Source organism: Pseudochaenichthys georgianus, unplaced genomic scaffold (genome assembly GCF_902827115.2).
Source record: "Pseudochaenichthys georgianus unplaced genomic scaffold, fPseGeo1.2 scaffold_502_arrow_ctg1, whole genome shotgun sequence".
Lineage (NCBI taxonomy): Eukaryota > Metazoa > Chordata > Actinopteri > Perciformes > Channichthyidae > Pseudochaenichthys > Pseudochaenichthys georgianus.
The window spans coordinates 172,970-187,969 of record NW_027263063.1 but is presented as its reverse complement, the minus strand read 5'-3'; the positions used below and the strand labels follow the sequence as shown (position 1 = coordinate 187,969).

The window sequence follows — 15,000 nt, the reverse complement described above, 5'->3', positions numbered from 1 at the left end:
ATGTTGATGTAGAAGAGACGTGAAGAAGAGGGGACACATGTTGATGTAGAAGAGACACTGAAGAAGAGGGGACACATGTTGATGTAGAGGAGACACGAAGAAGAGGCGACACATGTTGATGTAGGAGAGACATGAAGAAGAGGGGGACACATGTTGATGTAGAAGAGACACGGAAGAAGAGGGGACACATGTTGATGTAGAGGAGACATGAAGAAGAGGGGACACATGTTGATGTAGAAGAGACATGAAAAGAGGGCGACACATGTTGATGTAGAAGAGACATGAAGAAGAGGGGACACATGTTGATGTAGAAGAGACATGAAGAAGAGGGGACACATGTTGATGTAGAAGAGACATGACGAAGAGAGGACACATGTTGATGTAGAAGAGACATGACGAAGAGGGGACACATGTTGATGTAGAAGAGACATGGAGAAGAGGGGACACATGTTGATGTAGAAGAGACATGAAGAAGAGGGGACACATGTTGATGTAGAAGAGACATGAAGAAGAGGGGACACATGTTGATGTAGAAGAGACATGAAGAAGAGGCGACACATGTTGATGTAGAAGAGACATGAAGAAGAGGGGACACATGTTGATGTAGAGAGACATGAAGAAGAGGGGACACATGTTGATGTAGAAGAGACACGGAGAAGAGGGGACACATGTTGATGTAGAGGAGACACGAAGAAGAGGGGACACATGTTGATGTAGGAGAGACATGAAGAAGAGGCGACACATGTTGATGTAGAAGAGACATGGAGAAGAGGGGACACATGTTGATGTAGAAGAGACACGGAGAAGAGGGGACACATGTTGATGTAGAGGAGACACGAAGAAGAGGCGACACATGTTGATGTAGGAGAGACATGAAGAAGAGGGGACACATGTTGATGTAGAAGAGACACGGAGAAGAGGGGACACATGTTGATGTAGAGGAGACATGAAGAAGAGGGGACACATGTTGATGTAGAAGAGACATGAAAAAGAGGCGACACATGTTGATGTAGGAGAGACATGAAGAAGAGGGGACACATGTTGATGTAGAAGAGACATGACGAAGAGAGGACACATGTTGATGTAGAAGAGACATGACGAAGAGGGGACACATGTTGATGTAGAAGAGACATGGAGAAGAGGGGACACATGTTGATGTAGAAGAGACATGAAGAAGAGGGGACACATGTTGATGTAGAAGAGACATGAAGAAGAGGGGACACATGTTGATGTAGAAGAGACATGAAGAAGAGGCGACACATGTTGATGTAGAAGAGACATGAAGAAGAGGGGACACATGTTGATGTAGAAGAGACACGAAGAAGAGGGGACACATGCTGATGTAGAAGAGACATGAAGAAGAGGGGACATATGTTGATGTAGAAGAGACATGAAGAAGAGGGGACACATGTTGATGTAGAAGAGACATGAAGAAGAGGGGACACATGTTGATGTAGAAGAGACATGAGGAAGAGGGGACACATGTTGATGTAGAAGAGACATGAAGAAGAGGGGACACATGTTGATGTAGAAGAGACATGAAGAAGAGGGGACACATGTTGATGTAGAGGAGACATGGAGAAGAGGGGACACATGTTGATGAAGAAGAGACATGAAGAAGAGGGGACACATGTTGATGTAGAAGAGACATGAAGTAGAGGGGACACATGTTGATGTAGAAGAGACATGAAGAAGAGGGGACACATGTTGATGAAGAAGAGACATGAAGAAGAGGGGACACATGTTGATGAAGAAGAGACATGAAGAAGAGGGGACACATGTTGATGAAGAAGAGACATGAAGAAGATGGGACACATGTTGATGAAGAAGAGACATGAAGAAGAGGGGACACATGTTGATGTAGAAGAGACATGGAGAAGAGGGGACACATGTTGATGAAGAAGAGACGTGAAGAAGAGGGGACACATGTTGATGTAGAAGAGACATGGAGAAGAGGGGACACATGTTGATGAAGAAGAGACGTGAAGAAGAGGGGACACATGTTGATGAAGAAGAGACATGTAGAAGAAGGGACACATGTTGATGTAGAAGAGACATGAAGAAGAGGGGACACATGTTGATGTAGAAGAGACATGAAGTAGAGGGGACACATGTTGATGTAGAAGAGACATGAAGAAGAGGGGACACATGTTGATGAAGAAGAGACATGAAGAAGAGGGGACACATGTTGATGTAGAAGAGACATGAAGTAGAGGGGACACATGTTGATGTAGAAGAGACATGAAGAAGAGGGGACACATGTTGATGAAGAAGAGACATGAAGAAGAGGGGACACATGTTGATGTAGAAGAGACATGAAGAAGAGGGGACACATGTTGATGAAGAAGAGACATGAAGAAGAGGGGACACATGTTGATGAAGAAGAGACATGAAGAAGAGGGGACACATGTTGATGTAGAAGAGACATGGAGAAGAGGGGACACATGTTGATGAAGAAGAGACGTGAAGAAGAGGGGACACATGTTGATGTAGAAGAGACATGGAGAAGAGGGGACACATGTTGATGAAGAAGAGACGTGAAGAAGAGGGGACACATGTTGATGTAGAAGAGACATGGAGAAGAGGGGACACATGTTGATGAAGAAGAGACGTGAAGAAGAGGGGACACATGTTGATGAAGAAGAGACATGGAGAAGTGGATTTTAATAATAGGTGACCTTTCATAGCAACCACCAAAAGAACAAAGCAGTGATCTGTATCCATGGAAGCTTCTTGGTGGAACGTGCATGTGCTATAACAGATCTTGGGAAAACGGACACGTATGAACTCTCAGAAAGCGATATGGTGAAATGGTCCGTCTGCACATCACGACTTTAATAGTTCCCGATGAGATGAAGACATTTCCAGAAACCCATTAAACCCTCACCAGGACCCAGAAGTTCAGCAGACTGATCTGAGAGCAGAACGCGTCTCCATTCAGCGCCTGAGAGGTTCAACCAGACGCTGACCTTTGCTTTGAGCTGCTGAAAGCGAGAGAGAGAAATGATAAAAAAAAAACGACTCCAATTACACGAGTTCCTCTTCAGCGGCAGCGCTTTCAGTGTCAGAGAAACTGACATGTACCCTGTCCGCTGCTGACAGAGGAGGTGTGGCTCTCCGTGGAAACATAAAACACAGACATCTTTGTGACAGAAGATGTTTTGTTAACTTTCAACTCAAGAAAATGGTAGAAACGTTCAGATAAAAAGCAAATGTGTGTCTGTGAAGAATGGAAAATGGGTTTTCCACTACTTGGTGGCTGGATCTAAAAATGCATAATGAGGACAAAACTATATAGACTGCTGACTGGATGCAAGAAAGAGACGTCGTCACCACCTAACGGTTTTTAAAATACAGTCTTTAAGGCATTTTGGCCGTCGCCATCTTGTTTTTTTGGAACAGGAAGTGAACGAAAAAGTCCTATCATTACATTTTTAGAGGTCCAGAGTGTCAGAGAAACTGACATGTACCCTCCGCTGCTGACAGAGGAGGTGTGGCTCTCCGTGGAAACATAAAACACAGCAATCTTTGTGTCAGAAGATGTTTTGTTAACTTTCAACTCAAGAAAATGGTAGAAACGTTCAGATAAAAAGCAAATGTGTGTCTGTGAAGAATGAAAAATGGGTTTTCCGGCACTTGATTGAACATTTAAACATGAATTATGAGGACAAAAGTATATAGACTGCTGACTGGATGCAAGAAAGAGACGTCGTCACCACCCAATGGTTTTTAAAATACAGTCTTTAAGGCATTTTGGCCGTCGCCATCTTGTTTTTTTGGAACAGGAAGTCAACGAAAATGTCCTAACATCATATTTTTAGACGTCCAGAATGAGAGATGAGGTGGGGCTCTCCGTGGACAAATAAAACACAGCAATCTTTGTGTCACAAGATGTTTTGTTAACTTTCAACGCTGAAGAAATTGGTAGAAAAGTTCAGATAAAAAGCAAATGTGAGGAAGAGGCTGTGAAGAATGAAGAATGTGTTTTCTGGCACCTGGATCTAAACCTGCATTATGAGGACATACGTATATCGACTGTTTGTAGACTGGATGTAAAGGCCCGGACACACCGTGCCGATTTCGGCTGTGGATAGATGTCTGGCCGTCGATGAGCCGTCGTGTCTTTTCGGCCGTGCCGACAACTTCCGCTTACGTTGAATCGAGAGGCTGTCGGTAAAAAAAATCACTCTGATTGGCTGTTCAGCTTAGCGAATCAGTGTGTGAGAAACGAAAGGGAAGTGAAGAAGGCACACACAGACGGCTATTATTTTTCATTTTCCAGTACCGCACTAAACATGTTTTTGATTATAAGTCATTATGTGAAACAGTCTGTGATGGACGAGAGTGAAAATGGAACGCACACTATTTGTTGTTTGTATATATGTCTGTCTTCCGGTTGCCTCTTTTGAATGACGAATACACACTACCGCCCCCTGCTGGTAAGGAGAGTTATTGCCACTCACGCATGCGCAGTTCGTACATGCTTCTTGGCTGTCGGCTGAAGTCTTTGCGGTGTGTTCCAAGACGTGTTTTTTGGCGTCAGGTTGGTGCGTCAGGGCCTTAAGAAAGAGACGTCGTCACCACCCATTGGTTTCTGGACAACTGTTTTCACCGTCCAGAATGAAATGAAATAACATAGTTGATTTAAAATGAGAAGTAAAAATAAAAAGTGATAAAATAAAAAAAAACTTTAAAAGATACATAAAAAAATGGAAATGAAAGTTCACCAAAATAAATAAATAAATAAAATAATGTTACAAAAATTAAATACAAATAAAATAAGACAACAGCATTGAACCAGCACTCTTTGGACTCGAACCACTCATGATTTATTATTGGGTGCAGAATAAATCTTTTTTACTGTTGAGTCGTTACAAAAAGTAAAAATCACGATCTTCTGGTTTCAGGAAGATGTATAGCCACCTGTGTTCCTCTTCATAGCCTCTTTGCATTTCCAGGGAGCAACATTGAGGAACAGTATTATAAAAGTCGCAAAACATCAATAATTCATCCTTCATAAAATAGTTTGACGTGTGCAGTCATTGGGTTTTCAGACAAAGAAACAGAGAGATTGTTAACTTCCAGTTTCCCTTTCTGGTCTGTCTGCAGGTTAGCATGAGGCTCGAACAGTAATCCACTCACTTATGACATCTGCAAGTCTCTGGGCAAAAGCCCTGAGCCAATGAGCAGAGGGATACATGTGCAGGAAGTCACAGGACAAGTTGGACACCGTAATAAAAGTCAACATGTTGAACGAGCAGATTATCTCTCTGGATCCTGGCTGTGTTTCACCGGGGGAACTCATTAGAGGCAGTGCGTTAAAGCATGTCGGCACATACTCGTCTGAATTAATTCACTCATTTCTTTCCCCTCCATTCATCTGTGTATTTAATTCATTAAGGTCTGCTTGCTTTGGCGGGGACAGAGAGAGGACGGAGAGGAAAATAAGCCTCAGGAATTTAAACAAATTAAAATAATTTCTCAATTTCGGATTAATAAAGTATCTACCTATGCGACCGAGCTAGCGAGCGAGCGAGCTATCGATCTAGCGAGCCAGCTAGCTCAGCCAGCGAGCGAGCGAGCGAGGGAGCGAGCGAGCGAGCGAGCCAGCCAGCGAGCGAGCGAGCGAGCGAGCGCGCGCGCGAGCGAGCCAGCCAGCGCGCGCGCGCGAGCGAGCCAGCGAGCGAGCGAGCGAGCGAGAGCGATGCGAGCGCGCGGCGAGCGCGATGATAGCGAGCGTCGAGCGCGCGCGCGAGCGAGCAGCCAGCGAGCGAGCGAGCGCGCGAGCGAGCGAGCGAGCGAGGGAGCCAGCGAGCGAGCGAGCGAGCGAGCGAGCGAGCGAGCTAGCGAGCGAGAGATCGAGCCAGCCAGCTAGCTATCGAGCTCCCGAGCTACGCGCGCGGAGCTGAGCCATCTAGGAGCGAGCTACCGACCGACCGATCTCTCTATATCTCTCTATCTATCCATCCATCTCTCTCTCTCTCTCTATCTATCCATCTATCTATATATCTATCTCTCTCTCTATCCATCTATCTATCTATCTCTATCTCTCTCTCTATCTATCCATCTATCTCTCTCTCTCTCTCTATCCATCCATCTATCCATCTATCTATCTATTGAAATACTCCTGATCTGAGTGAGAAGCTGTTCCCCCCTGAATGACCAAATATCTTCTTCTTACCTGCCAAATATTTATTTTGCACTATTTAATATCTATTACATGTATGTTAAAGAGGTCATATTCTGCTTTTTGGGGGGTTTCCCCCTCCTGTAGTGTGTGGTATACGTTTCTGTGCATGTCAACGGTCTGCAAAGGCTTAAATCACAAAGTTACGGAACATGGTGACATCACTATTTAACACTCGCGCTCCTATTGGCTAGCGCTCCAACACATTGTACGTGAATGTGGCTAAGGGGCGGGACATCTCTAAGCAGTTGATCACAACAGATCCGGCCAGCTAACCAATCAGAGCAGACTGGGCTCTGGTTTCAGACAGAGGGTGAAAAGAGGTGCTGCAGCACGCTCTGATCTTAAATGTCGTGACTTTGACTTTATATTTCCAAACCTTTTTTCTAATATTTGTACATGTTTCATTTCGTAATGTTCACTAGAGTTCTGATAAGTTTGAGAAATTACTCTTACAATTATTACATCATCAATATAGTCTTTGATCTTTTCTGTTGAGGGGTGTTTCTAGAAAGATATAGTATGAGTTCTGTGGCTCTGATCTTGTTTATAAGATATATCGATTCTCTCGAGAACATGACGCTCGTACACAAGATGTCTCCTGACGTAAACAACAACGTGACGTCACAGCTCTGTAAAACAAAGCTGTCTCTGCCGTCTGACGCCCTGTCTGATACTCAGATTTCTGGAGGAATTTCTGACGAACAGAAATATTGTTTTCTGGCATCACTCTAACATTTTACAGGGAAAATCTGCTTTTTGGCATGAGGGCGCAGCGCTCCTGTTACCCGGTGCAGAAAAAACCCTGATCAATATCAATACTGACATATTTAATACGTCAACATAAATCAACAATGTTTAAATGAGGGGATATTGGCATTTAATTCAATATAACATATAACTCATCAGAAATCAATCAATCAAACAATTCTTCTGTAGCTGCAAATTGATGACTAACTGATTCATTATTTAATCAATAAATCATCAGAAAACAGCAATATTTGTCTTGTTTTGTCAAAATGAATTGAATGTTGTCGAAACTGTTTTCTGGCAACGTTTTAATTACCTGGTGCAGACAAAACCCTGATCTGTATTTCCCTCATATTATGTCATCATTACACGACATGAACACATCCTGTGCTCAGAACTTTAGGCTGGAAGTTAACTATAAATCCCAAACAACATTTCAGTGAGACACCTCAGATCTTAGAGCTCAAAGCATGTTTTTCATCGCACAGAGTCTGCGTGCGGTGATCAGAAGGAAGCCTGTGTTTCTTGTCGGAGCACGAACGTGATTATTTCTGCCTCCAGCTGAGCTCTGATGCGCGGGAATATAACGCGTGTTTGAGGCTGCAGCAGCTCTCTCATCTGAAACTTCAACATGTGAAGCTGCTGGAGGTCGTCTGCAGACTTTCTTCACTTAAAGTTATGGTAAAGAAACGCCAGGGGGAAAAAAATCGAATTATTAGTTTTTTTCTGACCCACAGTTTGAACATTACATCACTGAGAAAATACATAAAACATCTGAAACGGCTGAAGCTGCTGGAAGTCGTCTCCAGACTTTCATCACTGATCTGCTTCACCTCGCTGTGTGTTAAGAAAATATCCTTTTTCCCCCACACACTAACCATTAAATATTGTTCAGCATTCTAGTGTGATTCTTATATCTTGGAGTCACTTTCTCACGCCGTGTCTCTTCCACCAACAGACGCTGAAAACAGGAAACATGGCGATGTGTCGCTCCTTCTGCGGATAAAGAAACCTCCTGACAGTGAGATGTGATAGAAAAATATATAGATATACTAATATAATAAACTTGATTTTTCGACTTCATCCGTGAACGTTTTTTTTTTTTTCACTTACCAGAAAAAAACATTTTAAATATTATCTGGACCAAAATCTGTTTACACAGATTATAATATTTTAACTGCTTTTTTAAATCTGTTTTTACGGATACTAAAACATTTTTTCGGGACAAAAACCTTTTATTTTATTTCTTTAAATCATTTCCCCGAGCCAAACAGATACCAAAAAACAAATTAACACTTTATTTTTAACCTGCCAAAAATGTTTAACTAACGATGCAAATAAAAAAATTTAAGAAGTTCATCCTATTTAAAAAAAGATATGTGTATATATTTTTGTCTTCCTTGTGGTTTTCCACGAACAAAATGCTGACAAAGAAACTTGGCGTCTAGAAACAGGTCCAATCGTACAGATATTGTGTCCAAATATTTACATTTTATTCAGAGTCTTCTCCACAAGCGTTCACAAAAACACAGTTTACAGTTTGCAGCACTGAGACAGAAGCAGAGTCTCAACATCTGGAGAGCTTTGGTAAAAAGTAGAGACATGAGACGGAAGAAAAACAGACGAGTGAAAGACATGAGTTTCTGAAGACTGATCAGTTAATTGGATAAATTATAGGGATGCTGTGGCGCAGTGGGTAGAGCGTTGGTGTTGGGTTCAGGGGGTCACAGGTTCAAACCCCACTGCAGTCAACATGTCGTTGTGTCCCTGAGACCCTTCACCCCAAAGTGCTCCTGTGGGGATTGTCCACAGTATTCAGTATGTAAGTCGCTTTGGATAAAAGCGTCTAACAAGTGACATGTAATGTAAAAAAATTAAAATAACCTTAAGATTATGCAGGCTCTGTAAGGTGAGTTAGAAACCAATCAATGTCTGGAGATCCATTAACTCATTTTCAAAATAGTTTTCTCTCCTGTGTTGGTCACTGAACAGGTGAACAAAGCTTATGCCAATGAATTGTTCTTATTTACCTGAGAGGTGAAAGCATTTCCTTTGCCAGGTGGAAATCTTGCTAAGGTTTTTTTTTTTTACGTTTTTAATTTCTATATGTGAAAACTATTACATTTGATCGACCCCAACTATCCATTCACCACCACCAGGGTCAAGTTAAGCCCCTCCCCTTCAGACCGACCCCAACTATCCATTCACCACCACCAGGGTCAAGCTAAGCCCCTCCCCTTCAGACCGACCCCAACTATCCATTCACCACCACCAGGGTCAAGCTAAGCCCCTCCCCTTCAGACCGACCCCAACTATCCATTCACCACCACCAGGGTCAAGCTAAGCCCCTCCCCTTCAGACCGAACCCAACTATCTATTCACCACCACCAGGGTCAAGCTAAGCCACTCCCCTTCAGACCGACCCCAACTATCCATTCACCACCACCAGGGTCAAGCTAAGCCCCTCCCCTTCAGACCGACCCCAACTATCCATTCACCACCACCAGGGTCAAGATAAGCCCCTCCCCTTCAGACCCCAACTATCCATTCACCACCACCAGGGTCAAGCTAAGCCCCTCCCCTTCAGACCGACCCCAACCATCCATTCACCACCACCAGGGTCAAGCTAAGCCCCTCCCCTTCAGACCAACCCCAACTATCCATTCACCACCACCAGGGTCAAGCTAAGCCCCTCCCCTTCAGACCGACCCCAACTATCCATTCACCACCACCACCAGGATCAAGCTAAGCCCCTCCCCTTCAGACCGACCCCAACTATCCATTCACCACCACCAGGATCAAGCTAAGCCCCTCCCCTTCAGACCGACCCCAACTATCCATTCACCACCACCAGGGTCAAGCTAAGCCCCTCCCTTTCAGACCGACCCCAACTATCCATTCACCACCACCAGGGTCAAGCTAAGCCCCTCCCCTTCAGACCGACCCCAACTATCCATTCACCACCACCAGGGTCAAGCTAAGCCACTCCCCTTCAGACCGACCCCAACTATCCATTCACCACCACCAGGGTCAAGCTAAGCCACTCCCCTTCAGACCGACCCCAACTATCCATTCACCACCACCAGGATCAAGCTAAGCCCCTCCCCTTCAGACCGACCCCAACTATCCATTCACCACCACCAGGGTCAAGTTAAGCCCCTCCCCTTCAGACCGACCCCAACTATCCATTCACCACCACCAGGGTCAAGCTAAGCCACTCCCCTTCAGACCGACCCCAACTATCCATTCACCACCACCAGGATCAAGCTAAGCCCCTCCCCTTCAGATCGACCCCAACTATCCATTCACCACCACCAGGGTCAAGTTAAGCCCCTCCCCTTCAGACCGACCCCAACTATCCATTCACCACCACCAGGGTCAAGGTAAGCCCCTCCCCTTCAGACCGACCCCAACTATCCATTCACCACCACCAGGGTCAAGCTAAGCCCCTCCCCTTCAGACCGACCCCAACTATCCATTCACCACCACCAGGGTCAAGCTAAGCCCCTCCCCTTCAGACCGACCCCAACTATCCATTCACCACCACCAGGGTCTAGACCCCGGAGGGTTTCATCGGATCGGTTCTCCCCTCCCGAATGATACTCCTGCACAACGGGGCCTAATCGCCAAAACGCCATTACATTCATTTGTGTATTCCTGGCAATAAATATGTATTCTTTCATCAAAACCGTCTCTCCGGATTGATCTGAAAATAGCCTGAAAAGTTGACAACATTTTTTTATTGTTGTAATATGTTTTTAAAGGAAACAAAATAAAATGTTAAAATGTTTTGCTAGGACACATTTTCCAATTAAAAAACAAAAGAAGTTTCACCTGCAAAAAACATGTCCCACTTGTATTTATAGATAAACAAGATGAATCCTAAAATGTTCAATTAAAAAAACTCTGCAATATCTTTTTTTTAAGTTTCCATATACAAAAATAAAACATTAAAAGATATAATACAATTATCCAAATTAAGATTTTTATTCCATCTGCTTTAACATTTTTTCTTGTAGTTTTATTACAAATGATAAAGAAACAATAATTATCCTGACAAACAGTTATTTGATCTGTTCTAAAGACAAACACAGGAGAAGAAAAATGTGAAAATAGATCGAATTCAATTTGCTCTCCGGGTCTTCGTAAAAAATCTCAATTAAGATGATTTTTTTACCAATTTCTTCTGAAGCTTTTGGTCTCATCAGCAGATTTAGCCCTTTAAGTGGAAATCTACAGTCGCTCCATTTAAACAGAGAAAATGTAATCTTCTGATAACGACTTATGCTGCGTTCACACCGGACGCGATGCGAAGATTCGCTCTAATCGCTCAAGTTTCACCGCAGCTCTCAGCAGTGTTTACTCTCATCATTCAAACAAGAAGCGCTGGCCATGGGGCTACAACAAGATGAACATATTTGACCGGATTTAATTGTAATACACGTTTCAAAATGATGCCGAAGTAACAACATACTGAATGGAGATCGGATCGATCAGGCTAAGCTAACGTTGTATCTGCTCCGTCCACACTCACAACAACGGCCTACAGACATAAATAAAGCAGCGACTGTATTCTCCATGACACAGGCAGTCTGTGGTTTGTACTTGTTTCACTTCTGTCTAGTTTCTGAACAGATTTGAGGAGCTGTGAGCTGTGAGGGCTAACAGCTAACGGCTGATGTTGGTTTTGTGGTTCAACGTCAGTGCTGGCAGGCTGAGATCCGCAAATTTGACGCTCGAGTTGAAACAATTTAACTCGAGCGGTTGTGTCCCTCCAATCGCGCCGCGGCATTCGCATCAAACGCTTCATGCGCGCTGTCGGAGCAAATTCGCGTCGCGTCCGGTGTGAACGCAGCATTGAAGTTATGGTGAAAACATGATGACGTGTATGAACAAAATCCATAACAAAATCTAATTATTTGTTTTTTTCTGACCCACAGGAAACAGGAACAGGAAATCACTGAGAAAATAAATGAAATAAAACCAGCAAATTCTCACATTTCAGAAGCTGAAACACGATTTAAATTCAATCCGTTTGAGTCAGAAAGCTGTAAAAAATCAGACTGTTTTAATTTCTTTTTTTTATTAAGCAAAAGTGTAATTAACAAGAATATAAAAGACATAGTGATCATGTTTAAAATGCAATTAATTCAGAATGTTCTGTAAAATGTTCATTCCATAGACTGACTGAATGTTGTGGCACTAGTGGACTTCAGAACTTGTGTGCAATATTAATAAATTATTCAGTTTCCTTTGAAGCGATCTTAAAAAAATACCGACTGACATCCAGATATTTGTGAAATGAGCGGGACCACAGTGAGAACCTGAAGAAGTGACTTTTCTCTCTCATGTAGATTTGAATAAAACATTCAGCTTCAACTTTCACGTTTACTAAAAGTTGTTTCCTCCAGTTGGTGAATGTTTTCTAAACGCTGCATGTGATATTTGACCCGTGTGACGAGGCTACGATATCTAAAAAAAGTGTATTTTCTCTGCGCTTCGATCCACAGTTCTTAACCAAAGTGTTTTAGAAAAAACCGCTGTGAGATAATAAGAGTACAAAAATACACAACTATGCAAGACAAGGGCTATTAATAGAGGCTGTGAACACTGCCTGGTGCACGAGGAGCTGACAGAGGATCAGCTGAGCTGCAGCATTTGAACCGTGAGCGTGGAGGCGTGGCGGAGGAACGTTTTCTCAGATGAGGAATGAACGTTTTCTCAGATGACGGATGATATTTCTCAGATGAGGGAGGAACGTTTTCTCGTCAAATTCTGAAAAAAAGTCATATTTTGAGAAAAATCGAAATTATGAGGAAAAAATCTAACCATGAAAAGAATTTGAAAGTTGAGAAAAAAGTGAAATTTGGAGAAAAAAGTTAATTTAAAAAAAAGAATCGAATTCTGAGACAAAGTCTGAATAAAAAAAATGTCAAATTCTGAGAAAAATGTCAAATTCTGAGAAAAATTTCAAATTTGACGGAGGAACGTTTTCTCAGATGGAGGATATCTCTCAGATGGAGGATATTTATGGAGGATATATTCCTCTCAGATGGCGTAGTCGTCCTGGTTCTCCGGGCTGAAGGCAGAGCTCCGCAGGGGGTCCAGGCAGTTGACCAGGATGAGGGACCCTGTCAGGTGTCTCCAGCGCTTGGTGATGGGGTTCTTCATCTTGTCCAGGCCCAGGTGCAGCTCCTGCAGGACGTCCCGGTAGCTGTCCCCGATCTGAGCCGCCCACGTCACCAGGAAGTCGTACGCAGGCTTCCACATGGCCTGCAGAGAGAGAGAGAGAACATCCAATTAGAAGTGAACACAAAGACAGAACCAATAGAGAGTCCTAAACCCTGACTCAGCATTTTAGTTGGAAGTCGTACGCCGGCTTCCACATGGCCTGCAGAGAGAGAGAATATCTGTTTGCATTTTGGATTGTTTATTTCTTAAAAAAAAAAACTCAATTTGAAGAAAAATAAAATAATCTGTTGTTTTGTTTGAAAAAAAATTGAATCTAGAGAAAAATCTTTAAAAAAATGTTAATTTGAAGAAAAAAAACTAAAAGAATTTAGAATCTATAGCAAAAACTGAAATCTAAAAAAAAAAGTACATTTGAAGAAAAAAAATGAAACAATCAGATTTTGTATAAAAAAAAAATCTGAGTCTAAAGAAAATCTTAAATCTAAAAAAAAACTCAATTTAAAGAAATAATTTGTTCTTTTGAGAAAATATTTAAAAAACATCTCAAATCCTAAAAAGGTCAATGCTGAGTAAAGAGTCAAAGTTTTGTGGAAAAATTTCTCCCAGTACAGGTTAGGGCTGAACGATTAATCGATATTAAATCGAAATCGCGATTCGAGATTATGCGATTATCAAATTGCAAAGCAAATTTTTTTTACATTTTTTTTTTCTCTTCTTGTGTGTCAGTCATCCACACCAATCAGAAGTGCTGTGCTCCACATGTACCAGCCATTGTTAATCAATCAGAAGCGGCCCATGATAGCAGGTGATAGACAGATTGATCCAATCACCTGCCAAGTGCTTCTGAAAGTGCCAGCCCTTTCCAGATGGCTTCCAATGGAGCTTCAGATGCTTTGGTGAAACAAACCGTCTGAGTCAGGGTAGTGACGCTCCATCACATGTTCTACATCTAAAAGGGTGAATCTTTAACTGAAGCTTGACTTTAAAGCAACCCAACGGAAGTTTCATGTAAGTTTAGTTCTTTCACTCGTAGCTCGGGCTGCGGGGTGCCAGAGACGGGAGCACGTTGATACGACCTTCCTAGCCGGAGTTATGGCTGCATTTTACAATAAACTTCCATTGGGTCGCTTAAAAACAAATATCGCAATTCGAATCGCAATATTTGTCAGAAAAATCGCAATTAGATTTTTTCCCAAAACCGTGCAGCCCTAGTACAAGTTAGCTCTGAGTGTTAGCATGCTAATGTAAACACAGACCATGTTACTTCCAGAACACGTCTCTTGTTTCTTGTTTCTGACAGCAACGTTTCTGATTGGCCCGTGGGGGTAAAGCCCGCCCACATTTTAGTAATGCCGTCATGACGCAGCAAATCTGGATCAGCTCCGTTGTTCCCCCGTTTTTAGAGACGTGGGTACGGAGGAAAAGAGAGAGGGTTTTATTTCCTGACACTTTGTGAGTCTCCTGACACCGGGGACACACGGGGACACACCGGGGACACACGGGGACACACCAGGGGGACACGGGGACACACGGTGATGTAGAGAAGACAGCAGAAAGTGACTTTTGCACGATAGGAGACCTTTAACACAACAGAGTGAAACACAGTCCCAGCTGAATGTTAATAAGAGTCATCAGTAGTCTCGTACCTCGCTGTCCACCGTGCCGCTCTTGTCTCGATGCGGCGCCTCGTAAGCGTCCATCTGTTGGCGGGAAACCTTCACCAGGCGCTCGGCGAGTTCCCTCCACCGCCCGGCGACTTCTACCGCCGTGGTGAGGAGAACGAAGTCCAAAACCAGCCGAGCAACGAGACCCTGGCAGTCCAGCTTCAGAAGAGCCTGAGAGAGAGAGAGAGAGAGAGAGAGAGAGAGAGA

The 15,000-nt window shown here is 43.2% G+C and overlaps 1 protein-coding gene across 1 annotated transcript in view; it reads right to left on the bottom strand.

Annotated features, from left to right (window-relative positions):
- Window positions 1–12,003: 12,003 nt before the first annotated feature.
- LOC117442910 (SH3 domain-binding protein 4) overlaps window positions 12,004–15,000 on the bottom strand; it is a 58,103-nt gene continuing 55,106 nt past the window's right edge. The window contains exons 4-5 of the mRNA XM_034078856.2: window positions 14,776–14,964; window positions 12,004–13,210 (exon numbers count right to left, since the gene is read on the bottom strand). Of these exons, the coding sequence (XP_033934747.1) occupies window positions 12,986–13,210; window positions 14,776–14,964 (414 nt within the window). The 3' untranslated portion in view covers window positions 12,004–12,985. The remainder of the gene's footprint in view (window positions 13,211–14,775; window positions 14,965–15,000) is intronic.